General features: G+C 34.3%; 3 protein-coding genes across 3 annotated transcripts; 2 read left to right on the top strand and 1 right to left on the bottom strand.

The window, feature by feature from the left end:
* Positions 1-1,977: 1,977 nt before the first annotated feature.
* Positions 1,978-6,272, top strand: LOC145621471 (delta(24)-sterol reductase-like). Its single transcript, XM_081676206.1, has 3 exons — positions 1,978-2,106; positions 4,245-5,517; positions 5,627-6,272. The coding sequence occupies exons 2-3, from the start codon at positions 4,270-4,272 to the stop codon at positions 6,074-6,076; spliced, it is 1,698 nt and encodes a 565-aa protein (XP_081532332.1). The 5' UTR covers positions 1,978-2,106; positions 4,245-4,269; the 3' UTR covers positions 6,077-6,272.
* Positions 6,273-7,280: 1,008 nt separating this feature from the next.
* On the top strand, positions 7,281-11,170 carry LOC145620334 (large ribosomal RNA subunit accumulation protein YCED homolog 1, chloroplastic-like). Its single transcript, XM_081674989.1, has 3 exons — positions 7,281-7,409; positions 9,116-9,922; positions 10,629-11,170. The coding sequence occupies exons 2-3, from the start codon at positions 9,366-9,368 to the stop codon at positions 11,038-11,040; spliced, it is 969 nt and encodes a 322-aa protein (XP_081531115.1). The 5' UTR covers positions 7,281-7,409; positions 9,116-9,365; the 3' UTR covers positions 11,041-11,170.
* A 3,244-nt stretch (positions 11,171-14,414) lies between these two features.
* On the bottom strand, positions 14,415-16,936 carry LOC145620416 (putative strigolactone esterase DAD2). Its single transcript, XM_081675090.1, has 2 exons — positions 16,442-16,936; positions 14,415-15,134 (listed from the first exon to the last, which is right to left on the bottom strand). Exons 1-2 carry the CDS (start codon positions 16,810-16,812, stop codon positions 14,705-14,707), a joined length of 801 nt encoding a protein of 266 aa, XP_081531216.1. The 5' UTR covers positions 16,813-16,936; the 3' UTR covers positions 14,415-14,704.
* Positions 16,937-17,609: the final 673 nt, after the last annotated feature.

Raw genomic sequence — 17,609 nt, 5'->3', positions numbered from 1 at the left:
AGACTTTGTGACTTTTAGCACTATTCATCACTCTTGTAACCATACAATATGATTTATATGTTAAACAAAATATAGTCATGTGGAATCTTGTTAGATTCCTTTCTTAAGATAGTTTCACAATATCAACTTTTTATAATTTTTTACTCTTATACAATTATAAATATTTAACATATAAAATGTGCTTTGGGATGCGTATCACCCTTGTTGCAATATTAATAGAACGGGGAAAGTATAAAGCTTAGTTAGGCTACCCAAATAGGCAACGTAAAAGGTCTTTTATAACAAATTTTCCACATAATAATATTTCATTCTTTATTTTTTACTTGACTCGCTTTGATTTTTACACTATTCACACTGTGAATATGTAAGGAAAAACATATTCATGTGGATCATTTCTATTTGATCGCTTTGATTATTTTTTATTTGACTCGCTTTGACTTTTATTTAGTCATATTCATGAGGAAGAATATGACTAAATAAAAACCTACTTGTACTTCTTAAACTTGGTACAATCATTTCTAAAAACATCAATGCAAGATATTTTTTGTTCACCCTTAAAAAAATTACCTTTTTTTTTTTTAATTTTTTTTAAATGACCCATTGGCATCACCATAAAATGTCCAAAACTTTATTTAGTGATAATTACTTGTAGTTCAAAATCAATGCATGATATTTTTTGTTCACCCTTAAGACTAACCATATATTTTTGGATATTTGGATTGCATATCTGTTATTCAAAATTATTTGAGATCAAATTGGATGTCCCAAATCCATTAATTGATATAAAGATTTTTGGGATTAGATAAGAATCAGATCTTCGAATAGTTTTATTCACACATATAACAAGCATAAAATACGTACAACTATAGTAACGACATTAACATGGATCAAATCATATGTACTAGCATGAGCATACAAGTAAACCAAGTAAAAGAAATATCTTGTACTCCGTATGGACCTTGTGCACTTTTATTTATCAAGGAAACTATCACTGCATGATAAAGATATTTGTTAGAAATAACTTTTTTGTGCTTGTTATAAGGAGGTTTTTATTTGATTCATTTGTCATGTATTTATTAGATTTAAATATCTTTGTAGATGTTGTATGACTTTTTATTTATGAATCAATCTTTATTAAAAAAAAGAAAAACTTGGTTTGAAAATCAGTTTTTGATTTAATTATTTTGAGGAAGGAGGTGGTTGAATGGTGGTGGGACGGTGGTTGAAATGTTGAATGATGGATGGGAGAGAAAAAGGGGGAAGATAAAAGCTTTTGATGAAGGCATATGCTTTACACGTGATGATCAATGCCGAAATGTGACGGTCATCAACACCATAACCGGTCAAAAGTTTTTGTCAACAACAAAGAACCATACTTTTTTTAATCAGAAACTTATAAAGCTTATTTAGGCTACCCAAATGGGCAACATAAAATGTCTTTTATACTAATACTTTATTCGTTATTTGTTACTTGACTCGCTTTGATTTTTACACTATTCACATTGTGAATTACATGTAAAGAAAAACATGTTCATGTGAGATCTTGTTAGAATCGTCTCAATAAGTACTACTCTGTATCGTAGTAATCTATAAAAGTTATTATTAATTAAAGCTATTGATGGTTAAAGTTATGTATTGACAAACGTGATAAACGAAACCAATTAACTAAAAAAAAAAACCAAGGAAGAATATGACTATTTTTTTGTGAGAAAAGGAAGAATATGACTAAATAAAAATCTATTTGTAGTTTCTTTCAAAAAAAAAAAAAAATAAATAAAAAAATCTACTTGTAGTTCTTAAACTTGGTACAATCATTTCTAAAAAAATCAATCAATCAATGCATGACATTTTTTGTTCACCCCTAAAAAGAATTACCAATTTTATTTATTTATTTATTTATTTCATAAAATGACACATTGGTAGTTTGGTACCACCATTTTATTTATTTATATATTTATATATTTTTTGTGAAATTGAAAGAAAAAGTCCAAAACTTTGTTTATTAGTGATAATTACTTGGAGAGTCCATACTTTATATTCCAACACACACTCACTCATTTCTCTCCACCATCTTCTCTCACTCTCTCATTTCCCCTCTCTCTACCGGTATCCTCTCTCTCCTTACTCTTCTTCTTCAACCCTTTCACTGAATCATTATTTTTTCTCATTTTCTTTTGATTTTTATTGCATTGTTTCTTTTTCATATGCTGTTCTTTTCTGTTTATTCTTGATGAATTCTATACTACATTTTGGATTTGTTTATTCTGTTAAATTGAATTTTGTTTTCATGCTTAATTTGATCTGGGTTTTGTTTTCATGCTTAATTTGATCTGGGTTTTGTTTTCATGCTTAATTTGGTCTGGGTTTTTTCTCTGCTTCTCCTGTTTTTTTGGGTTTATTTTTCTAATTTTTTTTATTGCATTTTTTTGGGGAATATTCGGGTGTTTGTTGACATGTTTTAGGGTTTAGATTGAATTATTAAGTACTATAATGGTTGCTTTTTGTGTACAGGATCATGGATCTATGATGTTTTTTTTTTGCATGTACATTTTCTACTTTTCACATTAATTATTTTGTTTTTGCAGTCATGGGTACCTTTTTCTTGTATTGATTGCTTGTAGATTATTTTATGTTTATATTTGGGTTGCTGCTTTATCCTAATATTGTCCAGTTTTACGCATGATTTGTAATTAACAGACAAAGACATTTTGATTACTACAATAAATCTGGGGACTTGTGCTTTGTTTTATGTTGTAATTTGATAGGATTTTATCTTAAGAGTGTAGCTACATTTGGTGCAAAGTAGAGTGATGTACTGATGTTGATGAGATTTGATCTCAAGTTACCACGATAATTTAATCAATTAAGCTAGTTGTCATCTATGGAGTAGTTTTCGTTGGTGTTATGGCTTTGATTTGATTGAAAGAGATGTTTCATGTTAGGTCCTTGTAGTTATAGCCGGGGAAATTGGGGTAACAAGGTGAGAGGATAGATAGGATTTCTCTGGAAGATTTTGAATTCGATATCATTGATTTGCTCCCTTTTCTTTGTAGATAAGGGATGCATGGTTGTGGTTTGATGTTCTTTTGGTTGAAGATTTATGGATTCAAATCGCTGTATTATCCTTGTTATTATCATTTTTGCATTCCTTAATCGCTTTGACTTGTGATTTGGGTTGTCCTCTTTGCTTTTTTGACAAGATCCATCGGTCATTTGTGAATTATCAATTGCTTCATTGACATTAATGAATGTTAATAATTTACGAGTAGGTCTTCGGTCAAACTAGCTTTGTAGTTTTGTTATCTGATGCTCTATGTATTTCATACTTGTAAAAATACTGTCAGCAGATCTGAAATTGTTGTAGAGTTAAGCTGATTTATTTTTTCTACTATAGTATGAAGGCAAAGAAAAAATTGTTTTTTTTTTTTTTACTGGTTTGGGGTAAATTATGCTCCTTTCTGAACAAAATGTTCTGTTTGTGTTGCACTGCTACATGGCTCAGCTGTTTATTATCTTCTACATTTTTGAATTACACATGTTTTGCCAATGCGGGCTTTGTTATAAATTGGATTTCTACTGTATAGAGGACTTGCCTAGCTAGCAATTTAGAGTTGTGTTTTATACTTTGAGGCCTTTCAGCAGTCTTGCGTATTCCTTATATCGTCTGTTTTGGGTGTCAATGTTTCTCATATTTTAAGACCTTTTAAAGGTTAGGAAATAGAATTTTCATCTCTTTCTCTTTTTGTTCACTTCTTTACATGACATTTTTCTTCACATGCTCACATTCCAAGAGGGAGGGGTGGTTCTTGAAATAGCAGCAAATTTGAAGTAAACTTTTTGTGGATCTTGCGCATATTGTTTTCATGTTTCAATCTGTATATTTCTTTGGTGAAGTTTGCATTACTCTTCTGGTAAAAGATGTTTGATTACAGGATAACTGGATAAGACATCCATATCCTGAACAGGCAGTTTTTACTGAATTTGGAATTGAACTGTAAATGTTGCATTATAGACTAAGCAAATAATTCGTTTTTAATCAGTGAGAGAACACTAGTCTTCCTATAATGTAATATCTTTTTTGCCTTGGCTTTGTGGCCTTTATCTGGAGCACCGTTACTTATTAGGCGTTTGTTATCTGTTTTCAATAATTAGAATCAATTTCTATGAATTGACAGTTATGCTACACATGCACTCTGGGGAAGCTAAATGTTTGACTAACACTTTTTTTTTGGTATTATGTGCAGTTGAGAGGAGTACATCTTATTAAATATGTCCGAATTGGAGGTTCCCTTCCGCCCTAAGAGGAAGAAGACTTTGGTGGACTTCTTTGTCCAGTTCCGATGGATTGTTGTTATATTTGTTGTCCTTCCAATCTCTGCCACAATCTATTTTCTTCTATATCTCGGTGATGTTAGATCGGAGTGGAAATCCTACAAAACACGCCAAAAGGAACATGATGAAAATGTCAAGAAAGTTGTTAAACGTCTCAAACAGAGAAATGCAGCCAAAGATGGTCTGGTTTGTACAGCCAGGAAGCCATATATTGCTGTGGGAATGAGAAATGTGGATTACAAAAGGGCTCGCCACTTTGAGGTTGATCTTTCAGCTTTTAGGAACATTCTTGATATTGACACAGAGAATATGATAGCCAAAGTTGAGCCTCTGGTCAATATGGGGCAGATTTCAAGAGCAACTGTACCATTGAATGTTTCTCTGGCAGTAGTTGCTGAGTTGGATGATCTAACTGTTGGTGGCCTTATCAATGGGTATGGGATTGAAGGAAGCTCCCATATTTATGGCCTATTTGCTGACACAGTCGTGGCTTATGAGGTTGTTCTGGCTGATGGACGGGTTGTCAGAGCCACCAAGGACAATGAGTTTTCCGAGCTTTTTTATGCTATTCCATGGTCTCAGGGTACTCTAGGATTGCTTGTTTCTGCTGAAATTAAGCTTATTCCGGTCAAGGAGTACATGAGGTTGACATACACTCCTGTGAAAGGTAGTTTGAAAGATCTTGCCCAGGGTTATATTGATTCTTTTGCACCAAAAGATGGAGATCAAGACAATCCCGAAAAGGTCCCTGATTTTGTGGAAGGCATGATATACAATCCTTCTGAAGGTGTGATGATGACAGGTAGATATGCTTCCAAAGAAGAGGCCAAGAAGAAGGGAAATGTGATCAATAGCTGTGGATGGTGGTTTAAACCCTGGTTCTATCAGCATGCTCAGACAGCCCTTGACCGAGGGGAGTTTGTAGAGTACATTCCTACCAGGGAATATTATCACCGGCATACAAGATCACTTTACTGGGAAGGAAAGCTTATCATTCCATTTGGTGATCAAGCATGGTTCAGATTCCTTCTTGGATGGTTGATGCCGCCAAAGGTTTCCCTTCTTAAAGCTACTCAAGGTGAAGCCATCAGAAACTATTACCATGAGAACCATGTTATTCAGGATATGCTTGTTCCTCTATACAAGGTTGGAGATGCTCTTGAATGGGTCCATCGCGAAATGGAGGTAAAGTCCCTTTGCCATTGCTATCATTTTTATTCCTTTGTTTATTCTGGAGATTTTCAACACTTGTTATAATCATCTGCTAACTGGAACTTCAATGCTGCTTCTGTAGGTTTACCCTCTTTGGCTCTGCCCACACCGTCTGTTTAGGCTGCCCGTCAAAACCATGATATATCCTGAACCAGGCTTCGAGCAGCACAAGAGACAGGGTGACACTTCGTATGCTCAGATGTTCACTGATGTTGGTGTCTACTATGCACCAGGACCTATTCTGCGTGGTGAGGTGTTCGATGGTGCTGAGGCTGTCCGTAAGCTGGAGAAGTGGTTGATTGAAAACCATGGATTCCAGCCACAATACGCTGTCTCTGAGCTGAATGAGAAGGACTTCTGGAGGATGTTTGACGCCTCACTTTATGAGAAGGCAAGGAGGAAATATGGAGCAGTTGGAACCTTCATGAGTGTATACTACAAATCCAAGAAGGGACGTAAGAGCGAGAAGGAGGTGGCTGAGGCTGAGAAAGAGCGAGCTGAAGTTGAGACACCCGACGCTGAGGTTGAATAGTTGTATTATTTGGCATGAGCTGAAATTTATCCTGAGACACTTAGTAGTTGGATTTGTTGCTTAGCTTTTCAGATGGGCACAAACACTTGTTTTTCTTCCCCTTGTTTAATTTTTGTAGCTTGCATAATTTGGCTGTATTGACTCTATTGTGCTGCTACCTGGTTAGATTTGTGTTTGAATCATACTTCATATATCATTTCCTGTTTCTCGTTCAACTGATAGAAAAGTTTACATAGCCGCTATTGGGCACCCTGCACGACCTGCAGGTCTGCACCGGTACCCATACCCATTAGGACTGTAATATAGTGAAGTCAAATTGTTAAAATGAAAAAAATGTTTAAGCTTAAATTCAATCACAATACAATTCTCAAAAAATTGGCAGTTTTTTTTTTTTTTTGTTTGTTTGTTTGTTTGTTTTTTTTTTTTTTTTTTGGTTCATTTGTAGATGTCGTATGATTTTTTTATTAAATTTCTTAAAAATTCATTTGACGACAATTTCATATGATATAATTTTGATCTTCATACTAGTGTTGGTAAGAATCTAACGTTCACCATGTTTTCCCACCGAGACGACTACCTTTGCACTGGACTTTGGGCTTGTTTGGTAAATGGTTTTTCATTGGCTTTTTCATTTGGTCAAATATCCAAAATTTGTGTTTGGTAAATGGTTTTTTCAGCCAGTTGAAAAGCTTGCTTTTAAGCCAAAATAAAAAAGCTACTTGGAGTAGCTTTTGGCTACCTAAGAAACTAATAACATCCAACAATCAATTTTACCAAACATGTTTTTAGACTAATTAAAAGTCAAACAACCAATAAAAAAACCAATACAAACAGCCAGTCAAATCAGCCAATCAAACCGGCCGACAGCCAACAACCAGCAGCCAATTGCCAAACAAGGCTTTTGTACAAAATCTTGTACCAAAACTAATAAAATAGTGTCTGGTTTATCGGACTTTTTTTGGACTGAGCTTGAATTTTGAACTAAAAGTACGATTTACGGGTGCCCAAACCCTCACTTTTTCGGACCAACTCAATTCGACCATCAGGTTGGGCCATTGTTAATCACCTCTAACTTTTACCGACGGTCAAAGGTTACTTGACTGATGATTCATTCCACACCTCAAAAGACGATATCACCCCTACTGTCCATAACAAAATGTCGATTATACCCCTTCGTATGTACGCCTAGTTTATCTAGTAGATGATAAACTTGAAATTTCTCCAGAAAAACCCTTGATAAAAACTCAAACTCACTCAATCCATTTCTCCTTGGATATCCTCTCTTCCTACTTCAAGCTTTCTTCTTTGATATCCTTGCCATAATTATCTTACTGTAAGTTATTTTCTCCTCGTTTTTAATCCTCAACTTTTTTCATTTATTATTCTTTTTTCATATATGCTTCTTAGTCATCAACTTTATCTAAATTTCAATTTTGCATGTTTTTTTGCTGAAAATTTTATCTGGGTATGTTGAATGTAAGTTGAAATTCTTAACCAAATGAAGGGTTTGTGTTATTTACTTGAATGCTTACTTATTTGGGTATAATTTCTAATTTCTTCTCAATTTTCAATTTTCATGGTTGTTTTACATTTCCTTTAATGTTGGATGTTTTCATGATTGTTAGTATTAACTTTGATTGTAAATGTTTGTTCTTGCTTTAAAATTAATCTTGAAGAATGTTTATGATGGATGCCGTTTATTAGTAGTGCTAGTCAAAGAAAAACTCGAATTTAGGTGGTATGAAGAAACTTATTATAGGGTAGTTTTCAATAATCTTTGATTAATTCTAGGAAAATTTGTCAAAAATAAGCCACCCTTTGGCCGGTTTTCTTAAAATAAGTCAACCTTTTGATTAACTCAAAATAAGTCGACCTTTATTACCCCTTAACTTTAAATGTGCTTTTTTACCGGTTACCTGATACAAACAAATATCAAATTATTTATAATCCCTTTAATTTACTTCCCACCTTCCCTAAACAAAAATAAAATAAAAATACTTTGTAAAAAATGAAAATCAATCATTCACCAACCAAGGCAACCAAACCCGGCCCATACCACCAATCACCGCTGCTCAAAGTTGCCCTCACCCACAGCTCCGTGAAATGACGCACCCTCCTCCTCGACCTCCTTCTCGGAGGTACTAGAAGCTTCTTCAGGGGAAGTCGATTGTACAATGACGCGCATGAAGTTAGCTTGAGCTGAAGCTACCATACCTATGGCTTGGTTACATGATTAGGAGAGAGAATATGAATATTTGGGAGTGAGGAAAGAGAAAAGGACTGTGTATGCTTGGAACGTGTAGTTTTCACGCGCCGCTTTGAGCGTATTTGATTGAGCTTGCTTATTCTTATTGTGGGTGTTTCTGCAGAAGATTGTGGTGGTGTGTAGAGAGAATCGGCGCCGGAGAAGGAGAGCAGTGGTGGTGGAAGAAGTGAGATGCGGTGGCGGAGGAGAGAGAATGAAGTTGCAGCCATTTTTTTGCGTTTTTTTTTCCGGTGATTTGATTGGTAGGTGGTGGAAGATAATGGTGGGCTACTGGTGGCCGGTGGGGAGGTGGGCAGGGGTGGGGGAAAGCGGTGGCTGCCTGGCTGGGGAAGGCAGAGAGACTTCCTTTATTTTTTTTTGGTTAATTGAAAAAAAAATTAAAGTTTTTTGGATAATTAATTACAAAAAGAAAAATTAAAATTTTAAAAAAGACCAACCCTGTTATGACACATGGCGTTGTTTACCTGAACAACCGGTTACTTTTGAATTCGACAGGTTAAGATTTGTTTTGAGAAGACATTATATCAAAGTCGACTTATTTTGAGTTAATCAAAAGGTTGACTTATTTTGAGAAAATCAGCCAAAGGTTGGCTTATTCTTGACAAATTTTCCTTAGTTCTAGGAAGTTGTTGGATCATTTACTAAATTCACAATGTGAATTTGTATTATCTGTTTTCTTTTACCCTTTAATTTTGAGTGTTATTGGGATGAGTTGTATTTGGAATCAATAAAGTATGTCATGAATTTTACAAATATTTTCTTTACTTTTGTAGATTTATGCTCGCTATTGATGTTGCGTGTTTGATCATTGCTTCACTTATCCAATTAGGAGTTGAATGATCAGATTTCTACCAAATTATTTGTAGTTCGAGCTTCTACGAAGATACCGTCTAATTTTTGTATGAGGTGTCTCATTAAGTAGATTAGCCCTCCCAGAATAAGCACCTGCTTACACCATTAAGCCAAACGGATCCGGTTGGCCATATAAATCTGTGCTGTGATTTATTACAAAGATCGGGTGCAATGTCCCTTGTATACTCTATGTCCAGTGTAAATCCTGTTACTAGTGGTCTTGCAAAAATTGGATTTCAGTTAAATAAATCCACTTTTCTTCGGCACCCTGAGTCTGGATTTATTCAATGTAGTTGTAAAATGTCAAGTGGTATTTATAATAGTACCTGCTTTAGAAAGCCTTACAAATACGTTGTCCTAGCAACAAAGGCTACAAAAATTGATGATGGCGAGGTATCATCATTAGATGATGATGAAAATGCAATTGAGTTTGATTGGGGTGATGAGGAAGATGATGGATCTCCATGGGAAGGCGCCATTGTCTATAGGCGAAACCCTTCAATATCTCACATGGAATACTGCACTACTTTAGAAAGACTTGGTTTAGGCAAAATTTCATCGGAATTGTCAAGGTCTAGTGCATCATCAATGGGATTACGAGTGACTAAAGCTGTAAAGGATTTTACAGATGGAACACCTGTACTTATTTCAGTTGACGTTACCCGAAAAAAGCATAAATTAAGGCTTGATGGCATCATCAGAACAGTTCTCTCCCTTGCTTGCAACAGGTACTTGATTCATCTATCTTTTTTGTAATTTATTGTTTCAGCTCTAATCTAGCAAACTACTGTGAGTACTGTCTCATGTTATTCCCACCTGTTAAAATCTGACTACAATAAACATGACTAAATAGATTTAAACTAAAGAAAGGTCCTTGCGTTGATCTGTAAGATTGAAAGCTTGTACTGCAGCAGTAACTCAGTAAGTAGCTGCATTCTTAGATTTTGAGGTCAAGTACATGGCCTCTCTCTTCCTGGGGCGAGGTTCATAGTGGGTATAAAAGCTGTATTCTGCATTGGAGTTTCGAGTGCTGCAACTGCTTACTAGGCATCATGAATGAGCTGAATTGTTTTGATGTCTGTGAGTAGGCTTATATGTCTCTCTGGTGACCGCTTGGGGGAGGGGGGGAGGGGGGGGGGGGGGGGGTGGGGTGGGGTGCAAGAGCTGATAAACTGGCAGCTTTATTTGTTTTCAAGAGGATAGGTTGGCTGTAAAGTGGATTCGTCTTTCAAATTCATAGTAAATGGAAAATAGTCACACTCAGTCACTATTGATTGCTTGGTTCCAATCACAAGTGTATACTTAAGCCGTTGAGCATGGAGCCTATGCACATCCACTCACACAATTATATCAGAAGGTTATCATGTATTCATATTGTACTCTTTCAGCCAATTATTGGTAACCAAATCTTATTTCTCAAATGATTTTTGTAAGGTGCGGTGGACCAGCAGCTGAAAGTGTATATTCCAACTTCTCTCTATTGTTAACTGAGGAACCTGTGGAGGAGCCGGATGTCATAAACATGGGATTTATGTTTGGTGAAGATAAGTTGAAGAGTTCTGCTGGAACTGTTGAGGAAGAAGATGATGATGATGCATTGATTGATCTGGAGGATAGGCTTCATTTTCCCCCAGAGAGAAAAGAAATTGACATTTCCAAGCACATCCGAGACATGGTACATCTAGAGATTACCATTAATGCAGTATGTGATCCCAAATGCAAAGGCCTGTGTCTAAATTGTGGTACGAATTTGAATACCGGTGTCTGCAGTTGTAGAAAACAGGAGACAAATGGTGTGGGTTATGGGCCTCTTGGGGAATTAAGGAAGAAAATGCAGCAAACATGATTACTTCATTAGCTATAGAACTTATCTGTGAGGGAATACAGCTTAACTTACGAGTGTATGCTCTCTTTGTACCACCTGAAAACAGGGGTTTTTTTGTTCCAAGAAATGAGAAAATAGTTTTATCTGTGAATATATGCTTTGTTTATCTGCCTCAAAATGAATAATTTTGGTTTTTCTTTTTCAACTTGAAAATTTACAAACTTTTTTCCATTATTAGCCTGGGTATATGGTTTTATGTTATCAACTGAAATAGTCAATTCCATAATGCCTGTAAGTGTGCGCTGAAACAAACGCTCGCCCTAAGGCCTGCAACTGTGCACAGAACTACAGAAGCATACGCTCCTGAAATGAACAACTGATGATCGTCTATTCCTTAACGCCTGCAAGTGCGCCCTGAAACATATTCCCCTGAAAAGAATGACAGTGTCGTAGAGGTAACTTAACTTGAGCTGAAACAGAGTAGGCGAATTCAAAACATTTCGTCGAACAGTAAATACAAACTGCAAGCCCCTATATCATATGTATCCAAAATTCCAAATATCAGGAAGCACACCTTGATGTTTCATTCATAAGCTTACTGCAGTATCTATATGACTATATTATATCATATGTCATCAATATATTCTCCTTTGACTCATACATATGATAGCTGAACGATAAAGAAGCTTGTCCAGCATTCGAAATGCATCGAAAATGGGCCAACTATCCAAGTGACGAGCAACCTTCTTACCTGCATAAGCTCATGCATATGTTACTCAGCATGATCAAGAGCAAGATTACTGCAGCTTCTACACATGCATATGTTTTTGATCCCTACACATCTGTGCTATAACCCTCAGTCGTCTCCTTTTCCACGACATTCTTCTTCTTTAATGATGAAACATATATGCAACTCTAACCATACAACTCGATATCAAGAATAATACTTTCTTCCATCATTTTTATTTGCACTCTTCTTGTTATCTTGGTATATAGTCAGCTACTTTAGGCTTAATCTATTCAACCCATAGTTTCCATCATACATATACAGCATAAATGCACATTAAAAAAAAATGAGCAATGTCTAAGCAAATTTCAACCAAAAAAAATAAAAATAAAAATCTCAATTCCGCACCATTAGAGGTTCTTAATCCTTCGTCATACTACAACTCCCTCTGTCTCTAAATATCCTTGTTTTGACGGTAATTCTCTAATAAAATACTGTGCGACTGTACTTTATTAGAATTAACTGATTTTCACCATTTTGAAACTGTCTTCGTAAATTTTTTTCAAAATAAGAGCCCACATCATGTGAATTTCACGTGAAGAACTTCTATTTCTATCCTTACTTCAAAAAGCCAAAAAAATAGGTACTCGTATCAAATTGTCATCCAAATAATCAAAATCCAAAGCTATAAAATCCAAATGCAAGAAGAAATACAGTCCACAATCTGTTTGCCATGTGTTGGCATCTCTAAAGTGCCTTAAAATCTCAATAACAATTTGTCTTTGTGGACCCTTTCTTTATGGACTTTGGTGGTCCAACCAAACAAAGTCTAGCATGCGCAAATAGATCATTCTACATGTTCCTCATCTTGACTAAGTAGGTGATACTTGCTACGATTTTTTTTAAATAAGTGTTACTCCATCTTGCCCCGAATAATAGTCACTTTTGTCATTTTTAGTGATCCAAAATGTTAGTCATATTGCTTTTTTCAAGTACTATTAATATTATTTTTTTACCAAAACCTCTAACATTTGCATAAATATTTGTGCAAATTTAACTTTCCCATGTAAATTTTACTTTCCCATTATCTCTCTACTTTTTTGCATACCCAATGTAAATTTACTTTTTCAATGTACTTTCTTTAATTCTCCTTAATTCCCGTGATTTTTCTTCAAAAGTGACTATCATTCGGGGCCGGAGGGAGTACAATTTGACTATATGTATTACTCCGTATGTAGTTATATAGTAGGACGATTTACATTAGATTAACAGTACCATTAAGTCTTAACGGTACGATTAACTGTTAGAGTGGTTATTTAAAAACACGAACCGTACCTGTATTGTTAAGAAACGGTTAACCATATGGTTAACCATTTCTTAATAGTGTGGTTATCAGTTTACTGCTAATCAATAAACAAATTATAAATCAATAATTTTTTCCTTTCAAGAGTTTCTACTCTAACACAAATTTGGATATAAACAAGAATAAACTCCAATTAGTTGATTACAAATTAATAAAGATTATTTTAGGGTTAACTTAATTAATTATACTTCTCTATTCTCCAAAAAAAATATATTAAAAAATATTTTTTTTTATTTTAATGGTTCGGTTAACCGTTTACTCAAAAGTATAATCGTAACCGTAATCGTTAACCGCTATATTTAACGGTTCGGTTAACCGTAACCGTTTATTTTTAATGGTATGGTTAATTAACTTGTAAAATGAGTCGGTTATACCATGTAACGGTTACAGTAAACGATTATGGTTTTTTGGCACACCCCTAGTATGTGTGTGTGTTTTTTTTTTTTTTTTTTTGGTGTTTAGAGAGCCACAAGGGCGGATGATGAGAATCGATCCCAAAATCTCTTGGAACCGGGAGAGGAGCTCTAACCACTTGAGCTATCCCTCACTCTCTCGCACACCCCTAGTATGTAGTACGAGTATTTAAATACCTAAGGAAAATAAAGTAGTTATATACTGGTATTTTAATAAAATTGTCTCCATATATAGATTTTAAATACGAGTATCAACTTTAAATTCATAATTATCTTTATATTGTTTCTTAAAGTTAAAATAGGTTAAAGTTTTATATTAACATATGCATCCAGTTAAATCATAAAGTAACAAAAACACTGCTCCGTACATAATGAAACAAATGTCTCCAACAAAGACATACTATGGAAAATTTCCAAATTCATAGTAACAATTATGAGGAAATTTGTTCTGTATAACTTCAATAAATCCAAAATATTTCCATTTTATTGCTCGGAAAATCTTCGGAACAGTAGAACTTCCTATAATTGTCCCCACAAATCCAAAATCATGAATTTTTTGGTCGTCAACATGACAAAAGTTGCATGAATTAGTATGTTTTCCATATACAACCACCAAAAAATTGATCATTTTTCACGTGTTCCAAAGAAAAGGAAAAACTATTTAGCTTTGGAGATCTTGCTAAAGTTTTTGTACAATAATTAGTTGATAAGTACATCCATTTTACCTAATTCAGCAAAAATAAATTTAGATAAAGGTTAATAAATCAAATAAGATTAATTCAGGAAAAATAATTTCAATAAAAATTAATCAAAGCTATCAAATTCAATTTATTTACAACTTTGATAGGCTGGTTTAGATATGTTCACATAAGATCTGATAACTAATTAAAAATTAGTTAAATAAAATGCACCCTTTCTTATTTCAAATATCGAAATCATCAAGTACCAGTATTACAAAATGCTCACTGAATTCTCTAACAATGTTGTATATATTGAATATACTTGTTCTTCAATCCACCCAAAAAAAATGGTTTTGTATAGCATATTATCCAAACACATACATACATGTACTTATATATGAAATGTACGTTCTTTTCTCCTTACAAGAAATTCCGAAATTAAAGCTCGTTTAAGATTAATCAATCAACAAAGAATCGTCCCAAGACATCGAATAAATCGATCTCATTGCGCTAGGGCTCGTCGAAGGGATTGAGCCAAGAGGGCAGGGGCACTAAGGTGAGGTAAATGACCTTCAGTATTAAGCATTAGGACAGTACTTTTACCACCAAGATGGTTTTTCATGTAGGTTGCTACGGATGCTGGTACTGACATATCTTTAGCTGTTTGGATGATGTAACAAGGGACTTTTACTAGTCCTAAAACACCCCTAAAATCACTATTAAAAACTGTCCTACAAACAAATAGGGATATATCTGGCCTCATGTTGAATAGTGTCCTACTAAACTCGCACACGGCTGTTGGCACGTCCGCTCCTACGGCTAGTGGTGCGAACCCGTTCACCCATGCCGTGTAATTCGCCTCCATTGCTGAGAATACAGTCTCTATCTCGCCTTCCTCGAATCCTCCGTGGTAATCGTGGTCGTTCAAGAACCTGCAAAATAGTTTTCTTTATTTATTTTACTCCTTATGTCTAAATTTAATGGTCATGTAACATATGTACGTGTTACCTTCACATGTTATGAATAAGTTGTAATATAAGTGGGGGTTGCATTCCCTAAAATAATGACGGAATATGATTGAATTTCTTGATACGCCACTAGTTAATTAATGAGAGATGCATGATGTATACAAGGGATAACATAATTACTGGATAACGGTATAAAAGCAAGTCAATCGTTAATAATTAATGAAAGGTTGATATAGTGTAAAATCTGCTAATTTATTTCATATGCTTTCTAGGTAATATAATGCATGTCAACTACTTTGTTATTATAGTTTTAACTTAAAAAAAAATTCACATTTGGTAAAATCATTTATACAAGGACAAGAAACATTACTCCATAAAAGATTGGCTTGAAGGTTCACAAAATCTATACTTGTACTCATATTTTAATTAGCCAAACCGAAAAAAAAATGAATAAATGGGGAAATATGGTTGTCAATCATTAATTGAGGTTTGACCAAGTCATTAAACATGCTTCATAAATGCATGAAAATAGTTGGTGGTATTGCATTGGCTAAGGTTCATTAGGTGGTTGTTTGATTTACCTTAAATATTAAATAATTTGATCAATAAGCACTAGAAACCACAAGATTTGGAGGGTTACACATTATATTGCCACTTCTATATTGCTTTATATACTTCAACAAGTACAATTGTTATAGATTTTGTTTGGATTTTGGTTGTTAATTTGTTTTCAAACTTGCGTAGCTTATTTGATCAACTCGTTCTTGTTTCCAAGTTTATGTGGCATATAAAATTGATCATCAATATAAACAAATTAAACATATCACAACTTCATCAAATAAACCATATAGTATACAACAATAGAATTGTTAAATACTTTAAAACTTACAAAATAAAACCGTAATTCCCGATTACTCAATATTGGTTAGACCTCAAGTCAAAAAATGATGAACATAATTCAACATACATCTAGATTGATAAATTACTGTCGAAAAAGTTATGACACGAAGGTTGGGACAGTATTCTCTTAAGACTAAGTCGCGATGTGCAAATAAGTCTACTAGACAATCCTTCAACAAAGATTAATTAAACTACTGGTTAGAAAAGAAAGATAATAGCTAAATAAACACTGTATAGTGTATACTTTTTTGACCAAAAATAACATCATAAAATGACTAAATAACTAGATGAATAAAGAATCTTTTTTTTTTTTTTTTTTTTTTTTTTTGATGCATTTTGTGAGGACCCAATAGAAGAATAGAGAACATTACCTAGGAGAAGCACCAATAAGAATGAGCTTAGAAAAAAGGTCACGGCGACGTATAGACGCAAGAATACCGATCATAGCCGAGACCGAATGACCAACATAGGCGCAACGGGTCACACCAAGTGCGTCGAGTATATCAAGCAAATCATCAACATAAGCATCGAGTGTGGTGTATCGACAAAAGTCGAAGAAGTCGGGGTTAACACTACCCGCACAAGCTAAGTCATAGAGTATCACACGGTAGTAAGGTGTAAAATAAGGTAATATTCGTTGCCATGCGGATTGGTCCGTTCCGAACCCATGTGCTAACACCAAGTACTTCTCGCCCGTTCCTTCTACCCTTACATTTAGGGTTTGCAATAGATTATGCCCCATATGGAGCTAGGAAAAATTCACCAGATACCCTCGAGGTTTAAAAGAATGCAAGATTTGATCGAGTTTTGGATTATTCTTAAGGTATTGGTTTATTATTTTTTGGACTAGTGGAGGGAGGGAGTGTATATATATATATATATATATATATATATATATATATATATATATATATGGTGTGATGAAGGAAGATGAGGTGTATTGGATAAGATTAGTATGAATAAGAATTAAGTTTGTAATGGGAAAAGTAATGGTGGGTAGACAACTAAAAGGGGTGGGGGTGGGTGGGAATGTTATCTCATTTTTATTTAAACTAAAACTATTGTGGATGTCAATTTTTGTAATTGCTGGCTATTCTTTGTCCTTTTTTTTTTTTTGGTACTCTCTCCGTTACTATTTGTTTTCCGTTATAACTTTTATAGTCAAACTTTATAAATTTGACTAAATAATTTATTAATGTGTACAATATGTGATAATGTGAGATATTGTTAGATATCATCTAATGGTGAAATCTTATGGTTAAATATAAGTTTTGAAAACCGTGTAAAATCAAATACTCCATCCGTCCCTAAATGGTAGTCCCTTATGGGCAAAAATCACGGGAATTAAGAAACTTAAATAAAATTAGTAAAATTATACTTGTATTGAAAAGATAAATTTACATTGAATATGTAAAATAGTAAAGAGAGAAAGTAATAAAAGTGCATTGAAAAACAAAAATAACATGGAAAAGTTAAATTTGCACAAATATTGTTGCAATTGGAGGGAATTTTGAAAAAAAAAATTGATATTAATGGTAT

This window comes from Chenopodium album, chromosome 27, assembly GCF_948465745.1.
Source record: "Chenopodium album chromosome 27, dcCheAlbu1.1, whole genome shotgun sequence".
NCBI classification, from domain to species: Eukaryota; Viridiplantae; Streptophyta; class Magnoliopsida; order Caryophyllales; family Amaranthaceae; genus Chenopodium; species Chenopodium album.
The sequence above is the reverse complement of the archived record's forward strand: the minus strand, read 5'-3'. Positions and strand labels throughout refer to the sequence as shown.